At 42.4% G+C, this 22,188-nt stretch overlaps 1 protein-coding gene across 1 annotated transcript in view; it reads left to right on the forward strand.

The window, feature by feature from the left end:
* LOC124719626 (mucin-19-like) overlaps positions 1 to 22,188 on the forward strand; it is a 367,770-nt gene that overhangs the window by 212,906 nt on the left and 132,676 nt on the right. Inside the window, exons 12-13 of the mRNA XM_047244842.1 lie at positions 8,120 to 8,306; positions 21,104 to 21,417. Of these exons, the coding sequence (XP_047100798.1) occupies positions 8,120 to 8,306; positions 21,104 to 21,417 (501 nt within the window). The remainder of the gene's footprint in view (positions 1 to 8,119; positions 8,307 to 21,103; positions 21,418 to 22,188) is intronic.

Consider the following 22,188-nt stretch of genomic DNA (forward strand, 5'->3'; position numbering starts at 1 on the left):
CAATGAGATACAGTAATATTTCATCTTCCTGCAAAGTAGTGGCAAATTCAGTTGACGACGGAGGAAGTATAGGAGCCGCACACACTTATCTCCAAAGTATACCACAAAGGCTCAATAATATTGAGATCTGGTGACCGTCGTGGCCAGGGAAATGTAACAATTCATCTTCATGCTCACTAAACAGCTCTGGACTATGTTAGCAGGGGTCCTGTCATCTTGGAATACATCATCACCATTGGGGAACAAAGGGGATTAACCGCATCAGCCAAGTCACACGATCCTTGGCAGTAATTTTGTTGGGAGGGGGGGGGGGGGGTCGTCAGTCTTCTGACTGGTTTGATGCAGCCCGCTTTGAATTTCTCTCCAACCTCTTCATCTCAGAGTAGCACTTGCAACCTACGTCCTCTATTAAGAATGAGATTTTCACTCTGCAGCGGAGTTTGCGCTGATATGAAACTTCCTGGCAGATTAAAACTGTGTGCTGGGCCGAGACTGAAACTTGGGACCTTTTCCTTTTGCGGGCAAGTGCTCTACCAACTGAGCTACCCAAGCATCACTCACACCCCGTCCTCACAGCTTTACTTCTGCCAGTACCTCGTCTGCTACCTTCCAAACTTTACAGAACCTCTCCTGCGAAGGAGACGAGGTACTGGCAGAAGTAAAGCTGAGGGCGGGGAGTGAGTCGTGCTTGGGTAGCTCAGTTGGTAGAGCACTTGCCCACGAAAGGCAAAGGTCCCGAGTTCGAGTCTCAGTCCGGCACACAGTTTTAATCTGCCAGGAAGTTTTACATCCTCTTATTATTTGCTTGATGTATTCCAATCTCTGTCTTCCTCTACAGTTTCTGACTTCTACAGCTCCCTCTAGTAACATGGAATCCATTCCCTCATGTCTTAACAGATGTCCTATCATATTGGAATACATCCAGAAAATAATAGAGGACATAGGTTGCAAGTGATACTCTGAGATGAAGAGGTTAGCACAGGAGAGGAATTCGTGGCAGGCTGCATCAAACCAGTCGGAAGACAGATGGGGGGGGGGAAAAAAACTGATATCACTATATGGCTACTTAAATCATCACCGAACACTCCCTATGTTTTGTTCTTGGGATGTAAACTTGGCTAGATGTTGAAAACAGTGTTCAGCAAGACTCATCCAAGCAAATGACATCCTCCATTGCTCCATAGACCAGGTTTTATGGCTTCAGTATCACATCAGGAATTTGTATCACTGAGTGGTGTTCTGGAATTCCACCTAGACCTGTAATTCCCTGCTTTTGGAGTTTGCATTGTGTTGTTTCGGTGCTGACAATTTTCACGAGTACGACAGTCAGTTATACAGTGACCTTTGCACCTGTCATTTTCTTATTTTTTGCTACTGTCCTGTTCAATGACAGTCTCTCATGATTACTCAACAAACACTTTCATTTGTATTATGACTTAGTCAGTACTGTTTTTTTACTTTCTCTGTATGTGGTATACATCTTCAATACAGTTCCTCTTGAAACATCAAATTCTTCAACTCTCTTGGTTATGTACACTATATGATCAAAAGTATCTGGACACCCCCAAAGCGTACGTTTTTCATATTAGGTGCATTGTGTTACCACCTACTGCCAGGTACTCTATATCAACGACCTCAGTAGTCCTTAGACACCGTGCGATAGCAGAATGGGGCGCTACGTGGAACTCGCAGACTTTGAACGTGGTCAGGTGATTGGGTGTCACTTGTGTCATACATTTGTACGCGAGATTTCCACACTCCTAAACATCCCTAGGTCTGCTGTTTCCGATGTGATAGTGAAGTGGAAACATAAAGGGACATGTACGACACAAAAGCATACTGGGCGACCTCGTCTGTTGACTGATAGAGACCGCTGACAGTTGAAGAGGGTCATAATGTGTAATAGGCAGAGATCTATCCAGACCATCACACAGGAATTCCAAGCTGCATCAGAATCCACTGCAAGTACTATGAAAGTTAGGCAGGAGGTGAGAAAACTTGGATTTCATGGTCGAGCGGCTGCTCATAAGCCACACATCACGCTGGTAAATGCCAAACAGTGCCCCGCTTTGTGTTACGAGTGTAAACATTGGACGATTGAACAGTGGAAAAACGTTATGCGAAGTGATGAATCACGGTACACAATGTGGCGATCTGATGGCAGGGTGTGGGTATGGGAAACGCCTGGTGAATGTCATCTGCCAGTGTGTTTAGTGCCAATAGTAAAATTCGGAGGTGGTGGTGTTACGGTGTGGTCATGTGTTTCGTGGAGGGGGTTTGCACCGCTTGTTGTTTCATGTGGCACTATCACAGCACAGGCCTACATTGATGTTTTAAGCACCTTCTTGCTTCCCACTGTTGAAGAGCAATTTGGGGATGGTGATTGCATCTTTCAACACAATCGAGCACCTGTTCACAATGCACGGCCTGTGGCTGAGTGGTTACACGACAATAACATACCTGTAATGGACTGACCTGAATCCTTTAGAACACCTTTGGAATGTTTGGAACGTCGACTTCGTCCCAGGCCTCACCAACCGACATCGATACCTCTCCTCAGTGCAGCACTCCGTGAAGAATGGGCTGCCATTACCAAAGAAACCTTCCAGCACCTGATTGAACGTATGCCTGCGAGAGTGGAAGCTGTCATCAAAGCTAAGGGTGGGCCAACACCATACTGAATTCCAGCATTACTGATGGAGGGCGCCACGAACTTGTAAATCATTTTCAGCCAGGTGTCCGGTTAGTTTTGATCTCATAGTGTAAGTACCCACCATATGAGCACCAACAATTTGCCCATGTTCAAAGTTATTTAGTACTGACATAATGCACTTACAGCTACATAGAACACTATTCCGATCGTAACTGACACTTGCGACGTTGAGGGGATTGCACAGGTGCCGTTTGTGGTCAAATACAACAGCACAATCTGCATTTATTATCAACCATGTATTCCTTGCAGCATTTCCTTATTTTTGTCCAGTTGCTGTACACAGTGTCCCAGACCATTAGTGTTGAAATTATACACTCTGCAGTTTATCGTAAACTGACCAGTTTGAGAAAATGAACCAGAAGTGACTTGTAATCAAAGGCTCTCAGGTGCAGCCACCCCAAAAGATAGATAAAAATATGTCTCAATAATGGATTACAGAATGTAAATTATCAGAAACAGTTCTGAATATGTTGCGCACAGATTCAAATGATGACAGTGGACATTTTTAGAACGTATGCTTTATTGGGCAGATAAAGAAAAATTCTCTTTTGCAAATGAATGTTTAATTTGTGTGTACCAAACATATTTTGTCTCTTCATGCTAGACATCTTCAGTTGTCTATAATTTGGAATCAAATGGTATAGTTTATACTTTTTGTCCAGTTTAAAATCATTTCTTGTTCTGTGGAGTTGGATGAGGATCTTATTATACTTGTTTTAGCCCTGCAATGGAAATGCTTTACCGGCATTGAAAATATTGTTATTGGTAGACACAAACAATACATACAGTTGCAGAAGACCAAATTCATATTTATCTATATGACAGAGCATAATTTGAATAGCAGCTGAGCAGAAATGAAGGGAAATATTAACGATATTTTTATAACTGCTGATGTCGGGTGATGTTTTTCAAGCAGATGGTGGTCGGTCAGCTTGGGTGCATGGCATCTATGGAGTAGAGCTGTTATGGGCTGCCAGAAGGCTCAACTAACTGAGTTTAAAGGTGCCATACTGATCTCCACAAAGATTTTCACTTTCTGCTGCTCGCAACAAATGTCATGATTTCATGCATAATTAATCGATGTTTGCTACCAGTGTTTTGATAGTGTTAAAGGACAATATTAATCAGACCATCTACTTCTCTTCTGGTCTCTATCCTTGTCCACTATTCTTTAATTTCATTCTTTGGAGCCTTCATCACTCCTCTTCCCATGGTCGTTTTGTCATGGATTTAATTCTGTGCTAGAAATCTATGGCAACTTCAGTTTTTTTTTATTTTAAAGTCATCTTGTTGTAAATCTTTGTTTCCTAGATTCCTGTTAATTGCAGATTCCTTTTGTACCTCTCAGATCCAGTGCACTTTCGTTCTCGTGTTCAGATGAAAGTGTATTATCTTAATGCATCTACCTGACCTGGTCCATCCTAAGTATGTGACTGAAGAACACAGTCCATGATTCCAGAATGAGATTTTCACTCTGCAGCAGAGTGTGTGCTGATACGAAACTTCCTGGCAGATTAAAACTGTGTGCCGGACCGAGACTCGAACTCGGGACCTTTGCCTTTTGCCGGCAAGTGCTCTACCATCTGAGCTACCCAAGCACGACTCACACCCCGTCCTCGCAGCTTTACTTCTGCCAGTACCTCGTCTCCTACCTTCCAACTTTCACAGGAGAGCTTCTGTAAAGTTTGGATGGTAGGAGACGAGGTACTGGCAGAAGTAAAGCTGTGAGGATGGGGCGGGAGTCGTGCTTGGGTAGCTAAGATGGTAGAGCACTTGCCCGCGAAAGGCAAAGGTCCCGAGTTCGAGTCTCAGTCCGACACAGTTTTAAGCTGCCAGGAAGTTTCATTACAGTCCATGATGTCCTAACACCATTTGAAGTTCCTGTCTGGGTATACAATTCTTGGTTTGCTCACCTTTTATATGTTGACAATCTCCCTTTCTTCAAAGTCTTATTACCTTCCTGGAAATCGTCCATTCTGCAAGTTAAGCCTTCTAAGTAATCATATCCGTACAGAGTGCAGAATTTCTACCGAGCACAGGGCTTCAGGGACAGCGTTTGTCTGGTATTGTCTTAATTTTGCACTGAGTGAAAGGTTCTTCTTACTGTAAATGTTGATAGAGTGTTTGTATGCTACATTCATCTTGTATAATAGTCCTTCCAGAGGTTCTTTTTTGTCAGACCAATTACTGCCCATTCTCCTAGGTATTTAAATCTTTCAACCTTCTGAAATTATCCTTTATCTGCTTTCACTGGTCTGTACAGTGATGACTTGTTGCTACCATAAACCTGTCCTCTCAGGAAAATATAATTTCCTGGAAATCTCGGGTAGTTCTGAAAGATTCAAGGAATTTTAAGAGACCCTGGGGGGTTTGAACTAGTCATAGGCAAGAAGTAATGTTCTAAATCACTTTGTTATAAATTTCTCTCGGATTCTGCTCCAGAAACAGTCAGTTATGGAGTCACATAAGGAAAATTGAAGATGTGTATTGAACTGTTGTAATTTTCTCACGGCCTTTGGCATACCTGCCCGTATCAGTATCTTCAGTATTGTTTGTGGGTTGTTGGGGTTTAGGTCCATTTCCCATTGCACAATTGTGTGAGCGGCTGAGAGTAATGTACATCAGCCAATTTGTCACATAGCTGTGAATTCATCATTCACACAAAAAGAATGGTTGGTTTTTTAAGAAAACGAATTTTATTTGAAGACACATGCTTTCAGTGCAAAGTATTACTTTACCTTCATTCTTAGAGGGTGAGTTCATCTCACCAGTGATCATAATACAAATAGTGTCCGGTTTCAAACATGATGCATCATTGCTATCAGAGTCTTTTGAAATTACATTCTAACAGTTCAAAGTGTGTGCCTGTAAGGATTTTGATATGCTGTTGTGAATTGTGAATTTGTTCCCGGCATAATGAGAACTCGACGATATTTTGGGAATGTATCTGATCATTGTTTTCTACTGAACACAGCATTTCATCTGGCCACCTGCCACATCCATGAAGATATCTGGAAGGTGGTCAGATGAAATATTGAGCTCAGTAGAAAACGATGACCAATGTGTTGTCAAAACAATGTTGAGTACTCTTGCGGTTATCGCATGATGACACAGCAATACACAGGGTAGTGACAATGATGGTAATGAAGCTGCTTACATTTTAATTAACAGCTCTGTCCTATGACAGTTAACTAATAATTTTTGTGACATCTTTTTTTTCGTACGCTCATCAAAACAAGTTTTGCATCATCCTGGTTGCCAAAACTCCTGAAGATAGATGTTGACTGTGGATATTGTATCACAGACACAGCCCCTTTGACTGTTCAGAGATGTCACTAAACCCACCCAAAGATGTAAACAACCATGCATGAGCTGCGCCTATTAGATGCAGAAGTTCCGACAGCCAATCAGTTCCAGTCATTCCACCAGGAAGGAGGTACATGGCTCGTGTTGTCTGACATTCAACCATGCCTAGACGGTCGATACTGCAGTTCGCCCGTGTCCGCATTGTTACTTTGTGCCAGGAAGGGCTCTCAACAAGGGAAGTATCCAGGTGTCTCGGAGAGAGCCAAAGCGATGTCGTTCAGACACAGAGGAGATACGGAGAGACAGGAACTGTCGATGACATGCCTCGCTCATGCTGTCCAAGAGCTACTACTGCAGTGGATGCCTGCTACCTACGGATTATGGCTCGGAGGAACCCTGACAGCTGTGCCACCATGTTGAATAATGCGTTTTGTGCAGCCACAGGATGTTGTGTTATGACTCGAACTGTGTCCAATAGGTTGCATGATGTGCAGCTTCTCTCCTGGCATCCACGGTGAGGTCCATTTTGGAACCACGACACTGTGCAGCGTGGTATAGATGGGCTCAGCAACATGGCGAATGGACTGCTCAGGATTGGCATCACGTTCTCTTCACCAATAAGTGTCACATATGCCTTCAACCAGACAATTGTTGGAGACGTGTTTGGAGGCAACCCAGTCAGGCTGAACACCTTGGACACACTGTCCAGTGAGTGCAGCAAGGTGGAGGTTACCTGCTGTTTTGGGGTGGCATTATGTGGAGCCGACGTATGCTGCTGGTGGTCATGGATGGTGCCGTAACGGATGTACAATACGAGAATGCCATCCTCCGACCGATAGTGCAACCATTGGCATATTGGTGAGGCATTCGTCTTCAAGGATGACGATTTTTGCTCCCGTCATGCACATCTTGTGAATGACTTCCTTTAGGATACGACGTCAATCGACTAGTGTGTCCAGCATGTTCTCCAGACATGAAACCTATCGAACATGCCCGGGATTGACTGAAAAGGGCTATTTATGGATGACGTGACCCACCAATCGCTCTGAGGGATCTACGCCGAATCACCATTGAAGAGTGGGACAATGTGGACCAACAGTGCCTTGATGAACTTGTGAACAGTATGCCACGACGAATACAGGCATGCATCAATGCAAGAGGACGTGCTACTGGGTATTAGAGGTACCGGTGTGTACAGCAGTCTGGACCACCACCTCTGAAGGTCTCGCTGCATGGTGGTACAACATGCAATGTGTGGTTTTCATGAGCAATAAAAAGGGTGGAAATGTTGTTTATGTTGATCTCTATTCCAATTTTCTGTACAGGTTGTGGAACTCTTGGAACCGAAGTGAAGCAAAACCTTTTTTGATGTGTGTATTTGGCGTCATCACCCTGAGGTACAAAAGTCAGCCTACATTGCACGTACAGCGTAAGATATATGTAATAATTAATGTGAACAGCCATCTGATGATGTATCATTCTGTCCAAAACTAGTACCAGAGATATTTGTTACAAATAAATGGCATTATTAACAGTGGCTTGTTTCTCTTTTTGCTTCATTATAGTAATTAACCAGTAAAGAGGTAATTCCCAGGAGCAATGAAGGCTAGCTCATGACTCACAGAACTGTTGATAAAACTGTAAATCCTAGCTGAACTTTGAATAACCACTAGTAAGTGACAACTCAAGTCAAGTAAACTTGGTCTCACATACAACAAAAATGGGTTTAGGGAAATTTGGAATTTCAGGCTGGGTAAACCTGGAAATCGTAGCAAAGCATTTCGATAAAATGAAGTTGCCACCCTCGTTTAGGAGCTGTGTTGATGATCGGTATATACCATTTGCCTTCATAGAGCTCTGTGAACCTACTTTAGGCTGCATGTCTCTGGAGCTGAGTGGATTGATTTGTGCCCTCTTCTAATTACTTTTTAAAAAACTGACGTGACATTTTGCCACAGTATGTGCTGCATGAAAAATGATGGCAACAGCGTCTGCAGTACACTGTCAGGGAAGTGACGGTGTCATTTCCGTAGCTTTTGGTTCCGCCCTCTGCACTGTACTCATTTATTGCTGAAATGAATCGAAGTTTCTCACTTTCAGGTCCTCCCCACTCCTGCTGAAACCGTACAAGTCCAAGAAGCAGCAGCAGCAGCAGCAGCAGCCGAATGCACAGGAGGACGCCGCGCAGAGGCAGCCGTTGCTGGCGCAGAAGAAGTCCACGCCGCAGCCCGCAGCCGCCACACACGATGCCAAAAGAAAAGTCCACCCCACCTCAAATGCTCCACTGGTGAGTTGGGATGCCACAGCAGTGCTTTCTGTGGCTGTTCTCTGTACAGTCCCACCTTCCTCTTCACATCTTTAGAAGTCTGTTGCCTCTCTTTTTCCTCCCATCCTTCCTTCATTTCAACCACTCTATTGACTACACTATAAGGTGTACAACTTTGCTTTCGCCGTTTGCCCTCAGGTGGCGACAACGGTAAGTCGTGGTCGAAAGAAACAGTTCGCAGATGCCAGGCATTTAGCTTGGACCTTGGTCAACATAACCTCATTCAAAAATTAGCCAATTTGTGTCTGCATCATAAAGTTGTTCTCGATTGAAAATGTCAGTTTAGGAGCCTAATTCCCGTCATTTGCAGGAGGTGTTACTGTTTTGTTTCAATATGACGAAACCAGCGGCTGAGTTTCATCAGATGTTCTCAAGTACGTATGGTGAGGACACTATTAGTGAAAATACATGTCGTGAGTGGTTTCAACGCTTCAAGAATGGTTATTTTAACCTCGTAGACTGGCATTGTCGTGGAAGGGAGAGTTTTCGATGATGCAGAATTGCAGACATTGCTGAGTGAAGATTTGCATCAAACTTTAGAAGAATTGGTACGATTAGTGGGAATGACATAGCAAGCCATTTCAAAACGTCTCAAGGCTATGGACACAATTCAGAAAGAAGGAACTTGAGTCATGTTTGAGCTGAAACCAAGAGACGTTGACCGGCGTTTGTGTGTTTGTGAACAGTAGCTTGAGAGGCAAAAATGGAAGGGATTTCTGCATCGCATTGTGATCGGGGATGAAAAATGGGTTCATTACGATAACCCTAAATGCAAAAAATCATGGGGATATCCCGGCCACGAATCCACGTCGACGGCCAAACCGAATATTCACGGCTCCAAGATTGTGCTCTGCATTTGGTGGGACCAGCTCGGCGTCGTGTACTATGAGGTGTTAAAACCAAGTGAAACAATCACAGGTACTCGTTATCAAATGCAATTAATGCATTTGAGCAGAGCATTAAAAGACAAATGGCTACAATACAGCGAGAGGAACGATGAAGTGATTTTGCAGCACGACAACGCTCGACCTCACACTGCAAAAGAGGTCAAAATGTACTTGGGAACGTTAAAATGGGAAGCCCTACCTCACCTGCTGTATTCTCCAGACATTGCTCCCTCTGATTATCACCTGTTTAGATCAATGGCGCATGGCCTGGCTGACCAACACTTCCGATCTCGTGAAGAAATCACAAATTGGATCGATTTGTGGATCGCTTCAAAAGATGAACAATTTTTTCGATGCGGGATTCGTACGCTGCCCGAAAGATGGGAGACAGTAGTGACCAGCGATGCAAAATACTTTGAATGATACACGTGTAAGAAGCAAAGTTGTACACCTTGTATAATTTTCACAAATTACGATCTACAAAAACTGGAGTACAGAAATAGATATCAATGGCATGAAGAGTTGTGGATAAGGAGAGGTGTACCACAAGGCTGTCCTTTCTCTCTCTCTCTCTCTCTCTCTCTCTCTCTCTCTCTCTCTCTTGTTATTTATTTAACATTTTTGCATGAAGTGTAGTGCAAAGAATTAAATGCAGCACCAAAGGCATCAAAATTAATGATAAAAATGCATTGTATTTTATTTACTCATTAACAGTAGTATTTGCAGGTTGTGGAAAGTACATGAACTATATATTTAAAAAATTGTCTCAATTTTGCCTTGGACAGCCACAAAATGAAAAATAAACACCATCAAGACTAAAGCAATGTTGACAGATAAATCAAACAGACAAATAAGGGCAAACAGTAATATAGGACATAAAATGATAATGCAAGTAAATGGATTTTGGCACTTGGGAAGTGCAGTAACAAATGACAACAGTAGTGTAATGGATATTAAAAGAAGAATTGCAGACTAAACAAGCATTCAGAAATGAGAGTAATTTGTCACCAAACAAACAATTAATGTAGAAAGACCAAAGAAATTCTTAGACATTTATTTGGAGCATTTTAAGATAAGATTGTAGAGGGTGGACTGTAGGGAAACAAGAAAAGAAAGAGATTATATGCAATAGAGGTGTGGATGCGAGGAAGGGCCACAAAAACACCCTGGAGTAAAAGGAAAGCTGATGATTAAAAGAAATTTATAGAGAAAGGAGATTGATTAATACGATACAGATAACAAAACAAACCCATAATGTTCAAATACATCATTGCTGGACAGTCATGTCAATTAAACATCTAGGCGTAATGTTGCAAAAGCGATATGAAATGGAAGGAGCATGTTAGGATTGTAGTAGGGGAGGTGAATTGTCAACTTTGTTCATTGGGAGAACTTTAAGAAAGTGTGGTTCATCTGCAATGTATTCTTGTACTGTAATGTATTCGAGTACTGCATGAGTGCTTGGGATACCTGCTATGCCAGGTTAAAGAAAGACATTGAAGCAATTCAGAGGTGTGCTGCTGTATTGGTTACCAGTAGTTTTGAACACCACGCAAGTGTTACAGAGGTGCTTGGTGAACTGAAATGGGGATTCCTGGAGGGAACGTGTTGTGTTTTTCAAGGAACATTATTGGGAAAATTTAGAGAACCAGCATCTGAAGCTGACCCCAGAATGATTCTATTGCTGCCATTATATACACTGAAGAGCCAAAGAAACTGGTAACTGGTACACCTGATTAATATCATGTAGGGCCCCTTCGAGCATGCAAGAGTGTTCCTGGAGCCACTCTGTAGCAATTTTGGATGTGTGAGGTGTCCCATTGTCCTGCTGGAATTGCCGAAGTCCATCGGAAAGCACAATGGACATGAATGAATGCAAGTGATCAGACAGGATGCTTATGTACGAGGGTAATCTCAAAAGTAAGGTCTCCTATTTTTTTATAAGTACATAGACCAGTTTATTTCTACAATGGTTTACATCAGTTTACAGCTAGAACATTTAGCTATTTGTCGACATAATCACCATTTCTGTCAATGCATTTTTGTAGACGCTGTGGCAGTTTATGTATGCCCACGTCATACCAGCTTGCTGCCATGCTGTTCAGAAAGTTATGAACCTCTTCTTTCACCTCGTCGTTGGAGCTGAATCACTGGGACCACAGTTAACACTGACAAGTACTGTGAGACTCTGAAAAATCTCAAATGGGCAATTGAGAACCGGAGAAGAGGAATGTTGAGCAGAGGCTGTACACATTCTCCATGACAACACTCGCTCACACGTCGCTCGGCAAACCGTTGCTCTGCTGCAACAGTTTCAGTGGAACACGATCACCCACCCACCCTATAATCCTGGCTTGGTGCCCATTGACTATCACCTGTTCCCTATGTCAAAACAACATTTGGCCACAAAGCGATTCATCTCTGATGACGAGGTGGAAGAAGAGGGTCATAACTTTCTGAACAGCATGGCAGCGATCTGGTATCACATGGGCATACAAAAACTGCCACAGCGTCTACAAAAAGCATTGACAGAAATGATGATTATATAAAAAAATAGCTAAATGTTCAAGCTGTAAACTGATATAAACCATTGTAGAAATAAACAGGTCTATGAACTTATAAACAACAGGAGACCTTACTTTTGGGATTACCCTCGTATGTGCCACTTGTCAGAGTCATATCAAGATGTATCAGGGGTCCCATATCACTCCAACTGCCCATGCCCCACACCACTACAGACCCTCCACCAGCTTGAACAGTCCCCTGCTGACACGCAGCCTCCATAGATTCGTGAGGTTGTCTCCATAGCAGTGCATGTCCATGCACTCGATACAAGTTGTAACAAGACTCGTCCAACCAGGCAACATGTTTCCAGCCATCAACAGTCCAATGTCAGTGTTGACGAGCCCAGGCGAGGCGTAAAGCTGTGTGTTGTGCAGTTATTGAGGGCACACGAGTGGGCCTTTGGCTCCGAAAGCCCATATCGATGATGTTTTGCTGAATGATTCACACATTGACACTTGTTGATGGCCCAGCCCTGAAATCTGCAGCAATTCGTGGAAGGATTGCATTTCTGTCACACTGAACAATTTTCTTCAATTGTCGTTGGTTCCATTCTTGCAAGATCTTTTTACAGTTGCAGTGATGTCACAGATTTGATGTTTTACTGGATTCCTGATATTCACGGTCCACTTGTGAAATGGTCGTACGGGAAAGTTCGCACTTCGTCATTACCTCGGAGATGCCGTGTCCCATTCCTCGTGCACCGACTATAACACCATGGTCAAACTCACTAAAATCTTGATAACCTGCCATTGTAGCAGAAGGAACGATCTAACAATTGCGCCAGACACTTGTTGTCTTATATAGTCACTGCTGGCCACAGTGCCGTATTCTGCCTTTTAACATATCTCTGTATTTGAATATGCTTGCCTGTACCGGTTTCTTTGAAGCTTCAGTGTATTTGACATAAGGATCATAAAGATAAGGTAAGAGATATTAGGGCTGGTATGGAGCATATATACAGTTATTTTTCTCTCACTCTATTTGTGATTGGAACTGGAAAGTGCGTGACTTGTAGTGGTAAAAGGTACTCACTTTCACACACCTTACGGTAGCTTGCAGAGTATGTACATAGCTGCAGATAAACTAAATTAATTGGGCACCTAATTCTACATAACAGCTTCCTAAGGAACAATTCAGATTCGAAGGTTCTGGGGAAAAAATAAAGAGATACGCTCAGAAGATGCATATTACAAAAGTGTTATCAGTGGAACGAACTGCAGGAACTGCAACTGCACGGTACAGATAGCGAGGGACGGATGAAGATGGCTGCAGCAACAAGGTGTTGCTTTAGCGTCTGACGATGACGATGATGACTGACACTTAAACAATAACCTTGCAAATATTTATGTGAAGGAGTTGATGGTGATTAGCAGAACTGTAGGACAGATGTTGTCATTGTTGTTGAGGTCTTGAGTCCGAAGACTGGTTTGACGCAGCTCTCCACGTTCCTCTACCCCGTGCAGTCCTGTTCCCCTCTGCCTAATTACTTCTGCCTACAACCACATGAATCTGCTCACTGTAATCAGCCTGTGGTGTCCCTCTACAATTTTTACTGCCCACACTTTCCTCTCTTACAAAACTGACAATGTCTCAATGCCTCAGGATGTGTCCTATCAACCGATCAGATATGTGACGGACCCAAACAGTGGACCCATCAGACATCTTTTATTGTGTAACTTACATGCAGTTACCATTGTTAGCAAATTGGTTATCATCAAGCATGGACGTGCATCGTTTTTCTTTCTGTTCTTGGCACTCTGCTGTATTGCTGACATACAGAACAGCTATACTAAATCAATACTTAAATATACTGGGTGATCAAAAAGTCAGTATAAATTTGAAAACTTAATAAACCACGGAATAATGTAGATAGAGAGGGAAAAATTGGGAGGGTCCCTCAAATACTGCCCTGAAATGAGATCCATCCTTCATGAAATCCTCCCCACTCCACCAAGAGTGTCTTTCCGCTGCCCACCAAACCTTCGTAACATCTCGGTTCATCCCTATGAAATACCCAAACCACCTTCCCTACCCTCTGGCTCCTACCCTTGTAACCGCCCCCGGTGTAAAACCTGTCCCGTGCACCCTCCCACCACCACCTACTCCAGTCCTGTAACCCGGAAGGTGTACACAATCAAAGGCAGAGCCACGTGTGAAAGCACCCACGTGATTTACCAACTGACCTGCCTACACTGTGAAGCCTTCTATGTGGGAATGACCAGTAACAAACTGTCCATTCACATGAATGGACAAAGGCAGACAGTGTTTGTTGGTAATGAGGATCACCCTGTGGCTAAACATGCCTTGGTGCACGGCCAGCACATCTTGGCACAGTGTTACACCGTCCGGGTTATCTGGATACTTCCCACCAACACCAACCTATCCGAACTCCGGAGATGGGAACTTGCCCTTCAGTATATCCTCTCTTCCTGTTACCCACCAGGCCTCAACCTTCGGTAATTTCAAGTTGCCGCCGCTCATACCTCACCTGTCATTCAACAACATCTTTGCCTCTGTACTTCCGCATCGACTGACATCTCTGCCCAAACTCTTTGCCTTTACAAATGTCTGCTTGTGTCTGTATATGTGCGGATGGATGTGTGTGTGTGTGTGTGTGTGTGTGTGTGTGTGTGTGTGAGAGAGAGAGAGAGATAGAGAGAGAGAGAGAGAGAGAGAGAGAGAGAGAGAGAGAGTGTGTATACCTGTCCTTTTTCCCCCCTAAAAGGTAAGTCTTTCCGCTCCCGGGATTGGAATGCCTCCTTACCCTCTCCCTTAAAACCCACATCCTTCCATCTTTCCCTCTCCTTCCTTCTTTCCTGATGATGCAACCGTGGGTTGCGAAAGCTTGAAATTTGTGTGTGTGTTTGTGTTTGTTATTGTCTCTATCAACGTACCAACGCTTTCGTTTCGTAAGTTACAGAATCTTTGTTTTTAGATATAAAGAAAATACTTTTATATACCAATTTATAGCTAAATGTTCCAAGTATGTTCACAAAAAATTTCATTCTTCTCCTGCAGAAAGTAAAAAAAAATAGAGATGACAGTGCAAAACTTTTTGAACGCCCTTTGTAATTATGGCATCAGTGTGCCACTTTCGCGCAACTACAACAATGGCTACGAGAAACTGGTTCAGTCGTAACTGGGAGTGATGGCTGTGGTGCTCCAGAGGTGTGCAACAATGCTTGTGGACTGTGTGTGTGAAAGCATGTGTCATATATGAACATTGTGTAATGAACAGCAGGGTCACTACATGGAGCGGCACCTCTGAAACACAAAGGTCAGAGCTTACTGTCTCCATTGTGCGCGAACTGTGAAGTGCAAGATTTGAAAAAGAAGCAAATCTTCAATGTTACCTTACACTAGGTGGTGGAATTCTGGGACGGAAGACAAATGGAATATTCCAGAATTTTTAAACACGAACAGCTGCTAGCATGAGTTTCTTAGAAGTAGATACCTTAGAGGTTGAGAAGCAACTCAAATCGCTTGATACGGGCAAGTGTTCAGGTCCAGATTGTATACCAATTAGGTCCCTTTCAGATTATGCTGATACAATAGCTCCCTACTTAGCAATCATATACAACCGCTCGCTCACCGATAGATCTGTACCTACAAATTGCGCAGGTCGCACCAGCGTTTAAGAAGGGTAGTAGGAGTAATCCATCGAACTACAGACCTATATTATTGAGGTCGGTTTGCAGTAGGGTTTTGGAGCATATAATGTATTCAAACATTACGAATCACCTCGAAGGGAATGATCTATTGATACGTAATCAGTACGGTTTCAGAAAACATCGTTCTTGTGCAACGCAGCTAGCTCTTTATTCGCACGAAGTAATGGCCGCTATCGACAGGGGATCTCAGATTGATTCCGTATTTCTAGATTTCCGGAAAGCTTTTGACACCATTCCTCACAAGCGACTTCTAATCGAGCTGCGGGCCTGTGGGGTATCGTCTCAATTGTGCGACTGGATTCGTGATTTCCTGTCAGGAAGGTCGCAGTTCGTAGTAATAGACGGCAAATCATCGAGTAAAACTGAAGTGATATCGGGTGTTCCCCAGGGAAGCGTCCTGGGACCTCTGCTGTTCCTGATCTATATAAATGACCTGGGTGACAATATGAGCAGTTCTCTTAGGTTGTTCGCAGATGATGCTGTAATTTACCGCCTAGTAAGGTCATCCGAAGACCAGTATCAGTTGCAAAGCGATTTAGAAAAGATTGCTGTATGGTGTGGCAGGTGGCAGTTGACGCTAAATGACAAAAAGTGTGAGGTGACCCACACAAGTTCCAAAAGAAATCAGTTGGAATTCGATTACTCGATAAATAGTACAATTCTCAAGGCAGTCATTTCAACCAAGTACCTGGGTGTTAAAATTACGAACAACTTCAGTTGGAAAGACCACATAGATAATATTGTGGGGAAGGCGAGCCAAAGGTTGCGTTTCATCGGCAGGACACTTGGAAGATGCAATAAGTCCACTAAAGAGACAGCTTACACTACACTCGTTCGTCCTCTGTTAGAATATTGCTGCGCGGTGTGGGATCCTTACCAGGTGGGATTGACGGAGGACATCGAAAGGGTGCAAAAAATGGCAGCTCGTTTTGTATTATCAATAGGGAAGAGATTGTGGCAGATATGATACGCAAGTTGGGACGGAAGTCATTAAAGCAAAGACGTTTTTCGTCACGGCGAGATCTATTTATGAAATTTCAGTCACCAACTTTCTCTTCCGAATGCGAAAATATTTTTGTTGAGCCCAACCTACATAGGTAGGAATGATCATCAAAATAAAATAAGAGAAATCAGAGCTCGAACAGAAAGGTTTAGGTGTTCGTTTTCCTTGCGTGCTGTTCGGGAGTGGAATGGTAGAGAGAGAGTATGGTTCGATGAACCCTCTGCCAAGCACTTAAATGTGAATTACAGAGTAATCATGTAGATGTAGATGTAGAATCAAAAGTTTATTTACTAACCCACTTTTAAAACCTCTGGAAGCCTTTATTTATTTATTTATTTATTTACATAGTTTATGCCCACATTGGAGCAACAACAGAGTCTACAATAATTAAGTTTAAGTCTTAGCAGTCAGCAATTTCTTCGTTTCCCAAAACTTCTTCATTCGCTCTGATCTGGCTGCTCGTTCTTCTGCAGATATGATATACTTCTTCCCTTCTGATGGTTTGAATGCCAGCCGTGTGTATTTGTTCTTCAGAAGCATTTTCTCTTCTCTTTGTTGAATTTGGTGTGTGATGATGTTCAGTTCATCCAGATCACTTTGTACTTCTTCAAACCAGATGTTTTTGGTTTTACTGTTCCAGAAGTAGTCAAAAAGCTGCTTCAGGATTCTAGTATTTGGTAGGCGAGATATGTGGCCGAAAAATACAATCCTTCTTTTCCGCATTGTATCAATAATGGATTCACTTACTTTACACACTTCTGAATTGGGCAAAAGTCTCCACTGCCCATTAACTTGACGTTTCTTACTGATGATTGTTCAGAGTATTCTTCTATCAACTTTCTGCAATTTGTCAGTCATTGCTTGAGTATTTAGTCTGAATAGTGTTTCACTTGCATACGTTGCTTCCAGTTGAACGACGGAGGAGTAATGTCGAAATTTAGCATTTATTGAGAGAGATTGTTTTTGTAGGTTGGCCACGTGGTTCTCTGCGCTTGCTGAAGTTTTAATGTTCTACTATCTATTGATGCTCTTTCATTAACATTCCAGGTAATAATCTCACCAAGATATTTAAGCTTTTTTACTACCTTAATTTTTTGATCATTATGGAGTATGATATGGAATGTGTCAACTTTGGAAGCTGGGCATCGTTTCTGTTTTCTCAAACGAAATTTGCAATCCGACCTTTGCCGCTAATCGTTCTAGTTGTTCTATCTGAACCTTTGCTTCATCAATATTGTTTGCCAACAGCACCAAATCGTCTGCGAATGCAAGGCAGTTAAGTTGAATCTTTCTTCCAATCTTAACAGACGTTGGGGATATCTTGTTCCATTCACGCATGATTTTCTCCAGCACACAATTGAACAATAATGGAGACTTGTCGAAGGCCAGTATGAATCTCAAAAGGTTTAGAGAATTCATTTCTGAACCTTACTCTAGCTTTAGTATTTCGAAGGGTGACTGCAACGAGGTTAAAAGTTTCTGATGTAAACCAAATTCTTTAAAAATTGACAGTAGAGATTACCAATGGGTCCTATCGTAGGCTTTTTAAAATCGACAAACCTGATCACTAGTTTCTTATCCCTGACCCTTTGATGTTTCATTATCCATTTGAGACTAATAATTTGATCAGGACAGCTTCCTCCTGGATGAAAGCCTCCTTGATATTCGCTTAGTTCACCATCAAGCTGTTCGTGAATTCTGAAATACAGAACCTTGGAAAAAATTTTATAAGTAATATCCAGCAGGGATGTACCCCTATAATTATTTGGATCCAGTCTATCTCCTTTGTGTCTATTGGAAGGATTATTGCAACATTCCATTCCTATGGTAACTTCTCTGCTTTTAATAGGAATTGTGAAACGCCATGTACGAGGGTGGTCCCATAAGCCCCTGACCTGACTGAGAGATGGCAGTCGTTGTTGAGAAATATCTCTGGATTAGAAAGTATACGATCTATGAAGCATATGTTTCAAGTCTGAAGATGCACACTGATTAGTATTTGTTTGGCAGCCATCAGTAGTGAATGTTGTGAGTGAACTTGTGAAAATGGAGAATATTGATCATCGTTATATGATACAATATTTTTTTTTGAAAGGCCTCAGCGTAACCAATATTAAAGCTGAGCTAGATTCTGCTTTGGGAGAGTAAAATATTGAGTAAGTATTGAGTAAATATTGAGTAAAATATTGAGTAGCTTAGTTTAAATGAGGCTGTGCGAGCTGCCGAGACGAGCATCGCAGTGGTCGACCAAATGAGGTGACGGCTCCAGAAATGGTGAAGAAAATCCACAAAGCGGTACTGGATGATCACCGACTGAAAGGGCATGAGCTAGCAGACATAGTAGGCATTTCAAAAAGTGTGGTACATCACATATTATCTGAAAATTTGGACATGACAAAACTGTGTGCAAGGTTTGTGCCGCGTTTGCTAACACTCGAGCAAAAACAATGTCATGAAGATATTTGAATTGAGTCTTTAGCAAAGTTTTGCAGCAACAAAGCAGATTTTTTTTTTGTGTCATTTCATAACCGTGGATGAAACATGCGTCAACCACATCACCCCTGAGACAAAAGAACAACCAGATAAATGGACACAAATTGGAGAACCAACTCCAAAGAAGGCGAAGACCGTATCATCTGCAGGCAAGGTTATGGTGTTGGTTTTTTGGGATGCCCATGGGATAATTTTCATTGACTACCTTGAAAAATGAAAAACTATCAAAGGCAAATATTATGGAAACTTACGGCAACATTTCGGCGAAGAAATCAAGCGAGAACAGCTGCACTTGGCCAAGCCAAGAAGAAAGTGTTGCTTTTCAGAACATTGCACCAGCCCACAAGTCAGTTATTGTAATGGCCAAATTTAATGAATTAAAGTTTGAATTGCTACCTCATGCACCCTATTCACCAGATTTAGCTTTGTCAGATTATTGAGATATCTTAGCATGTCTTTTTTTAATTTCAAAATGGTACTTGCTTAAAAAACACACCTCGTACATTATACCAAGGCTCAGTTGATTATACTCTTCCTTGTTGTCATAAGTGTCTGCTTTTATGGCGTGTTTATCATGCCTGATTGTTGTATGGTCACAAAGTCAACTTCATGTCAGGAAAATATAACATGAATTAAATGACACGACAAATGAAGAGGCCGATACCAAACAGAACAATGTGTCATACCCCTAAGAACATTATAACCTGCAAACATATTATTGCTCCTTCATAAAATACACAAAATGAATTAACTGATCCAGCAATGAAGAGACTGATACCAAATGGAACAATGTAACATATCCTTGAAAACATTACAACATGCAAACTTTTAATGTAAAACAGTGAGAACTGCTGGTAGAAATATGAACAATGTAAGGAAAAGCCAGATTGCTACTTACCATGAGGAAGACAGGTTAATTCGCAGACAGGTAAAACTAAAAGACACTTACGCTCCAAGCTACCAGAGATTGTGGTCATGTCTGTGTGAAGGGTGCTTGCTTGTGTGTGTGTTTGGGGGGGGGGGGGGGGGTGCTTTTCTTTTTCTCATGAAGACTGTGGCCAAAGCTAATGTGTAACTGTCTTTTAATGTGCCTGTCTGCAACTTACCCTGCTTTCTTCACAGTAAGTACCAATCTACCTTTTCCTTACATTGTTAAATTGTAACATATTATTATTCTATCATGTCATATAGAAAATTAATTACTTTTGTAAACAAATTTACCAGTGAGGTGACTTTTATTGCAAATACATTAGTAATTTCACTACCTCTTATCATTGGGAATAGTACTGTTGGATTCTATGACTCAAGTGCTTTGGTTACTGTGAATAATTTAGCTGGTCTCAGGTCCCAAAACAGAAATACAGTGGCCCAGTATAGTCACAGTTTTATGTTTATTGTACTAGACAAAAAAGTATCAAATCGCCACAATGGTCCCAGCCCAACTATCATTTATAACTTTCTGCCAACTTACCCATTTTCATTTTTTGTTGTGATCTCAATTACAATTAGATTGATAGTGTGTATATTATTTCATAATAGGTACCTTGTGATAGGTTGCATGACATTTTTGATAAACATAATTACAATCACGATATTTCATTAACATTTACTTTATTTTTATAAATTACAAGCATTTCCATGGCCATCTTTCACTACTTTAATAATTACTTCACTTATAAATTACAAGCATTTCCATGGCCATCTTTCACTACTTCAATAATTACTTCACTTATGGAGTACTGTAATATTCATCCGCATCATTTCAAACTTCTAGCATCATGTACAGTTTCTCACAAAAGTGTCATTTTTTTGAGGAAATTAATAAGGTTTAAGTGATCTGAACATTGCACTGCCCTTTGTTGGTGTTTTATTGTTTGTCATCATTAGTTTAGCCATTTAGTAAAGTTGAAAATGAAATACAATTCTCTAAAAATAGTCATCATCATGCAACACCAAGAGAGCAAAGGGTGATGAGCTGTCTTAAAAATATGAAATATATGTGTGTATCGCATTGTACATTAACTTTGCGTGTAGTGGTTTACATTGTTAGTTGATATTGGCAGTTACACTACAACCTCCTCAAGGGAGGAGGATCCTGGGGAGCACAAAAATGAGAAAACACTGCTTTCTTCTGCACAGGTGGAGACGGCGTTCCTCTCCGAGCCGAAGAAGCCGACGCCGACAGTGACGCAGCAGAACCTGCTCAACGCGGGGGCGGACTACCGCAACAAGCCGCTGCCCCCCGTGCCGCCCCACCGGACCTCCAGCCGCAGCAGCAGCGGTGCCGGCACTGCCCCCGCACCCACACCCGTCCCGGTGCCCACCCCCGTGGTGGCCGCCCCCGCCGGAGGCAGCTCGCACAGCACTGCGCGGACCATCCCCGACACGTCTCTCGTGCTGGAGGAGCGGCTGGACAGCATCCGCCGCAGCCTCACGCCCACGCAGTACTCCAGGTAGGGGGCAGGTCTCCCAGTACGTCTGTATGGATCGGCTGGACGCTTTCCACTCTGCTCTGCTGCTATAGTTCAATTCTTTTATCTTGGCGGTTCGCACATGCCCACCCAGACGCAGGAGATTGCTGCGTTGCCAGTTGTACGTGCCAAGAGAAGCAGCGTCATAGTATAGTATAGTTGGCAAACTTAGGTTTAGGGGGGAGCGCGCAGTTTATGAAGTAAAGCCACCACGGCCGCATTAACCCTTTCGCTGCTACAGAGACGTGCTCCCCGCATTCCGCGATGTGCGCGATTTTGTCATCACTGCACTGCTCGCCTGTGCAGACACACGGTGTTCCGACTGCTTTGACACACTCATTCGATTTCACAAAAACTATTTGGCCCAAAAATTTGATTTTTACACATATTCTTGACTGATACCTTCCCCGCATAAATGACCTTCGATATTGTTTTTAAATTAAGAAATTAAGCACCGAACAAGGTTTGAACTCAGACCCTTTCGCTTAGCAGCCATACACCTTAACCCATTATGCTGATGCGGTTCGTCATTTAACAGCTCTCCTGGAGGACTTTCATATATGATGCAAAATACTGACAAACACTGTTGGTATGACTGTGAATTACTTATTTCGTCGAAGTACAATAGGAAATAAACTATTACTGCTGTTCTTTATATGTGAAAAAGCGGTTAGTGAGAATGATACAAACACCTTTCCTTGCTATCACCTGAATTAGGAGGCTTATTGCTTGTTTGTTTTAATTAATTAATAG

This window comes from Schistocerca piceifrons, chromosome 11 (assembly GCF_021461385.2).
Source record: "Schistocerca piceifrons isolate TAMUIC-IGC-003096 chromosome 11, iqSchPice1.1, whole genome shotgun sequence".
Classification (NCBI taxonomy): Eukaryota; Metazoa; Arthropoda; class Insecta; order Orthoptera; family Acrididae; genus Schistocerca; species Schistocerca piceifrons.